At 38.3% G+C, this 4800-nt stretch overlaps 1 protein-coding gene across 1 annotated transcript; it reads right to left on the bottom strand.

The window, feature by feature from the left end:
• Positions 1-1119: 1119 nt before the first annotated feature.
• LOC113238932 (vacuolar protein sorting-associated protein 41 homolog) lies at positions 1120-4337 on the bottom strand. The gene is made up of 2 exons (XM_026475781.1): positions 3819-4337; positions 1120-3700 (listed from the first exon to the last, which is right to left on the bottom strand). The coding sequence occupies exons 1-2, from the start codon at positions 4249-4251 to the stop codon at positions 1617-1619; spliced, it is 2517 nt and encodes an 838-aa protein (XP_026331566.1). The 5' UTR covers positions 4252-4337; the 3' UTR covers positions 1120-1616.
• Between the last annotated feature and the right edge of the window lie 463 nt (positions 4338-4800).

Below are 4800 nucleotides of genomic sequence, written 5' to 3' on the forward strand. Positions count from 1 at the left end.
AATGAAGGAAAAACTAAACACTCGTGGAAACAGCAAATTTCTCATTAAATAACTTTCACGTGGAATACATACCATAATTTTTCTATTTATTATAAACAAATGGCTGACTGAAGAAATAGATTACTCACAGATAGCGATACGGCAAAAAACAAACATCTGCAACAATCACACAGAAAAATTCGCAAGGTCCGCTGGTTCATTCCGTGGCTTAGTTGGCAAAGCATCTGGCACGGTTTATTAGAAGACGTTGGTTGTCCTTCGGTACAATTGGTCTACCTTTCCCGATCCGCCCACTTTCACTATTCGTCTACTTTCCCGATCGGTCCACTTGTTTTTCCCGATTCGTCTATTTCCCATTTCGTCTACTTTCCTCTTTGGGCTACTTTCCTATTTCGTCTACTTTCCTGTTTAGTCTGCTTTTCCATTTAGTCTATTCTTCTGATCGGTCTACTTTCCCAATAAGTTTACTTTAATGATGCGTCTACTCGGATAATCTCAGTAAAATCTAACAAAAAAAAACCGACCTCACAAGTTTGTGGAATTACATTTATTTGCCAAGTTTTATTAAAACCGGCTACCGGAAAGTGCGCGAAACCGGATTCACCTCCCAGTTTGCCATCTTCTAGAGGTAGAATATTTTCTTCAAAACGGGACCACTACTGGGGTACCTTCTTTCCAACAAAAAAACAAGAATCAAAATCGGTTCATAAATGCCGGAGCAATCGCGTAATTCCTCCTTTATTTGAAGTCCGGAACCGTACGTACGGTCACGTTCCGTTGCGCAACTAACGGTTGCCACCGCTAAGTCGTTGACTCTAAAGTGTTCATTCATGTAAGCGATTTCCTAAGGGACAAGTCAATCGGTGTACTGTAGTTCAGTAGTACACCTCAAGGACCGGTCCTCTCTGTTGCATTATTGTTGCTGTACTGTTGATGCCTGATATTTTTGAATATAGATTATATTAAGACTATGCAATATATAATCTATATTTTATTGTAATAAAATTATTAAATTTAACAATTAATTGTAATAAGTTTAAAACGTATCCTAAAATAATCTTTTGTCATAGACAAGAATGAGAGCGACACGAATGATATTTTGAAACACTTTTAATTGTCAAGGTCGTAGAATATTCTAGATTCAACATAGGTTAGATCCCGATATAACCTGTGTTGTAATGCTCTAAGTAAAAAAGTCATTATTATCATTATTACTCATACTTGTATAAATATTAAGTCATGACGTGTCAGAATGATGGTTACACTTTTTTAATAAAAATACATATTTACATGCCATTTGCACAGTCACCGTCAATGTAAATTCTCGCTCTCACATTACTTTGAAACAAGCAAATTGCACAGTGTGCATAAAAACAGATAAAATAAAAAAAATGGGGAAATCAGTGTTAGGCAATGTGATTTATAGGCATGAATTATAATTACAAGGAAAATTGTATAAACTAAAGCGACTTCATTATATAAAGCACCATAACAATATTAATGATGTGATCCATGAATATTTGATAACATATTTACGTTAATTTGATAACAACGTTTATCCAAATGAAAAAATATTTTATATGCATCTACCTAAATATTGAATTGAGACCCAAGTGTCATATCTTAACTGCACTGCATATGGTGCAGTTAGTGCAGTGCACACCCTCCGGCAGGCACTCAATGTGGAATGAATGCCTGCAGTTGTATACTATCAAGTCGGAAGCATTGGACAAGTCCCTAATTATAATTCGCCTCTGGCAGACACAGCACAAGAAATCATCTGTGACTGAGATGCCTTTTTGCTGACCAATAATTAACTTTTTATGTAATTCAAAATAGTTTTTCAGCGTGATTGCCTTGCACGCCTCTTGAACTGACAACTGTAAATGGTAATCACACATCATTTTAGCCAAAGATTCCTTTAAGTCTTTTATTTCACAGCCTGGCTTTATGTTCTGTATCAGCATTCTCGGGTCAACATAGTTGCCAATTCTTTTTAGCAGCAACGTTACATACTCAGGCTTGTCAACTGTCTGTTTTATCAAGTCTGTCCAAAGTTCCTTGTCATTGTGTTCTTGGCAGAAATTTATGGCTTGGTTTATGTCATTTAGTTTTTCTATTATTATCTGCAAAGCTTCTCTTGTGTTTCCAATACGTCCAAGAAGGAATACCATTTCTGGGTAGAACTCATTGTTCTGGCATACATCCAGTGCCTCCTGTATGGGATAGTTATCGCTGCACTTTAAGAATGGCAGTAATTTTTCTCTAGCATATTTGGCATAGAGTCTTACAAGCTTCCCATGACACTTTCCATTTGGTTCTATCTTACTGTATGCATCAAGATATTTAAACATGAACATGTCGTGATTTTCCAGCTGCTTCTCTACAACTTCAATAGAGACTTTGGTTTTATCAAGCAGTACACTAATTGCCTTGTCACAATCAAGCATCATCAGTTCTAGTATCTTATCATGTATGACTTCATACATGTTGTGTTTAGTGATTAACTTGAATACATCTTTGTGCTGCAGCTTCAAATATGCATTCAATGCTTTGTCATATTTTTTCTGATAACAGTAAAGTAATGCCAATGCTTCGAGATAGATGCTCTTGTCTACTTCAGTGGTTAGTAGGTGCTCCAGAACTTCCTTAACTATAACACCAGTTTTGTATAATGCAGGGTTCCAATCCTGAATTAATTTTAAAAATCCTTGTGGGTCTACTTTCAGATATTCATAAATAATTAACTCATATACATGTGGGCTAAGGGCTTGCTCTGGAGTCTTGGGCACGTATTGGCTAATTGCTCTGAGTTGATTAACACTTGCAAATTTGTTTATTTGGGACTCCCATAGAGTTTTGTCAGTCTTGCACACTCTGGCACAGAGAATGGCAGCCTCATTGTACATATGCTCAGACAACAAATGGTCTAAGTATTGCTCACCAACAGCCACTACAGAGTGTTTTGCAGTCTTGCCCCCAGCTTCCTCTAGCACAGTGATTGCTTTTTCATACCTACCATGCTCAGTGAGCCAGTGCACTCTATCATCAATGTCGTATGGGCTAGCCACAACTATATCTTTAGGTGAGACTATAAAGAATCTGTTTTCTTCTATGAGCATGTCTAAGTAGTAGTCATTACAAGAGTATTCTTCGTAACCTCTGATATTGAGTGTGTCTGTAGACACTTCACAAAACTCACAATCCTTGTAGTCAGACACAGTCAGCACTGGCCGTTGAGCTTTGTGTGTTTCGGGGTCTCTTTCTTTAGGAACACCTAATAATACTAGCTGGTTGTCCAGTGGACCAAGACCACTAATGTAGTAATCTGTTTGAAAAGTGTATATAGGGTCAACCAGAAACTCTGTTACATCTCGTGTTTGCAACTCCACTTGGCTCCTTTTCCTGATAATGCAAATTCGGATTGTATCCACCCAGCCAATCATGAGTGTTTTTGGAGCAGACCATAGCAAGTTACAGCGATAATCCTCGATGGACCTGTTGGGACTTTTTTCCCACTGGATGAGGCCGAGTGAGCAGCGTGCAGAGAGATCATACACCCGTACACCCACTTCACTGGCCCATGCCACAAAGCGCTCATGCCAGGCCATTGCTTGGACATAGCCTTCACACTCACATAGCACAGTACTTCGCAGGCGATTGAGGAATGTCTTTTCATAAAGTGTTAACTTGTTGTCACCTGAAAAGCAGATTGTTGTTAATATGTAGCATCACAACATAATAAAGGTACAAGGTGCAAGGTGCAAGGATATACTAATTTCTTCAATGAAATTAATGTTTGCTTTGAGAGCACGCACCTGTAAGAAACCTCCTGCCCGAGCCCGACTTAAAATAATAAGGATCTAGTGCGATGGATTTCACCACCCTCCCGAGAGACAAGTTGTGAGTGTTGTCGTTCGAATAGAGGCCGTAAACCAACACCTTGCCGTCGTCTGAGCAGCTGGCGATGTAGTCGCCATTTAGATCCACTGATATCCTGTTCACGGCTATTGCGTGCGCCTGCAGCTCCCGCTCTCCGCTTTGCGAAATTGGCACTGTATTACCCTCGTGGTCCAGCAAGTGTATCACTCCCCACTGTGTCCCCAGACATATGAACTTTGGGTGCACGCAAATACAGTTCACTGCGTCTTTCAACAATATGTTTTGAACATCATTTCCCATTCGATCGTACTTTAGTTTGGGTTCCTCGTCAGGAGGCAAACTATCGCAGCTTTCTAGATTTAAAGCCATGTTTGCTTGAGTCAGAGGCAATTAACAAACTTCACATATTATATTAAGCACGTTTCACTTGAAGGGAACAAATTATTTTGAGAAATGTGTAGTTTTGGATTTTTCCTTGAGTCGTTGTTCTTCGTTTTTTATTTTGGTACCTAATAGTTTATATGTCGTCGTGAAGTGTCAATCATGTGACATTTTATACTCAGTGTTGCCATCTAATAAAATAAAAGAACTGTTTCATCTTCTGTTGGGTAATTTTCCGAAAAATTTCAAATACGAGAGCTCCGAAGCAAAATCCGAAACGATATGCTTTTTTTTGTTTTGTTTCTGGCACTTCGCGGTTTGCGTTGGTGTCACTGCAAAACGGGGAATTTTTTCACGGCAAACAATGGAAAGCAAAAATGATTTGGAAGAAAGATTAGGGAAGTGCGATTAAGGTTAAATAGGAATACATAAACATAAGAATTATAATTTGTTATATTATGACAAACGTAATATATAGCTATACTTATAATTTGATACAATTGAAAGGTATAAATGGAGCGAAACATTTTTTTTTTA

Source organism: Hyposmocoma kahamanoa, unplaced genomic scaffold, assembly GCF_003589595.1.
Source record: "Hyposmocoma kahamanoa isolate Upper Pololo Valley unplaced genomic scaffold, ASM358959v1 98930, whole genome shotgun sequence".
NCBI lineage: Eukaryota > Metazoa > Arthropoda > Insecta > Lepidoptera > Cosmopterigidae > Hyposmocoma > Hyposmocoma kahamanoa.

Coding starts and splice junctions, on each gene's coding strand:
- LOC113238932 (XM_026475781.1), bottom strand. CDS start 4,251: ATGGCTTTAAATCTAGAAAGCTGCGATAGTTTGCCTCCTGACGAGGAA. Junction 3,701..3,818: donor GGGCAGGAGGTTTCTTACAG/GTGCGTGCTCTC, acceptor TCTGCTTTTCAG/GTGACAACAAGTTAACACTT.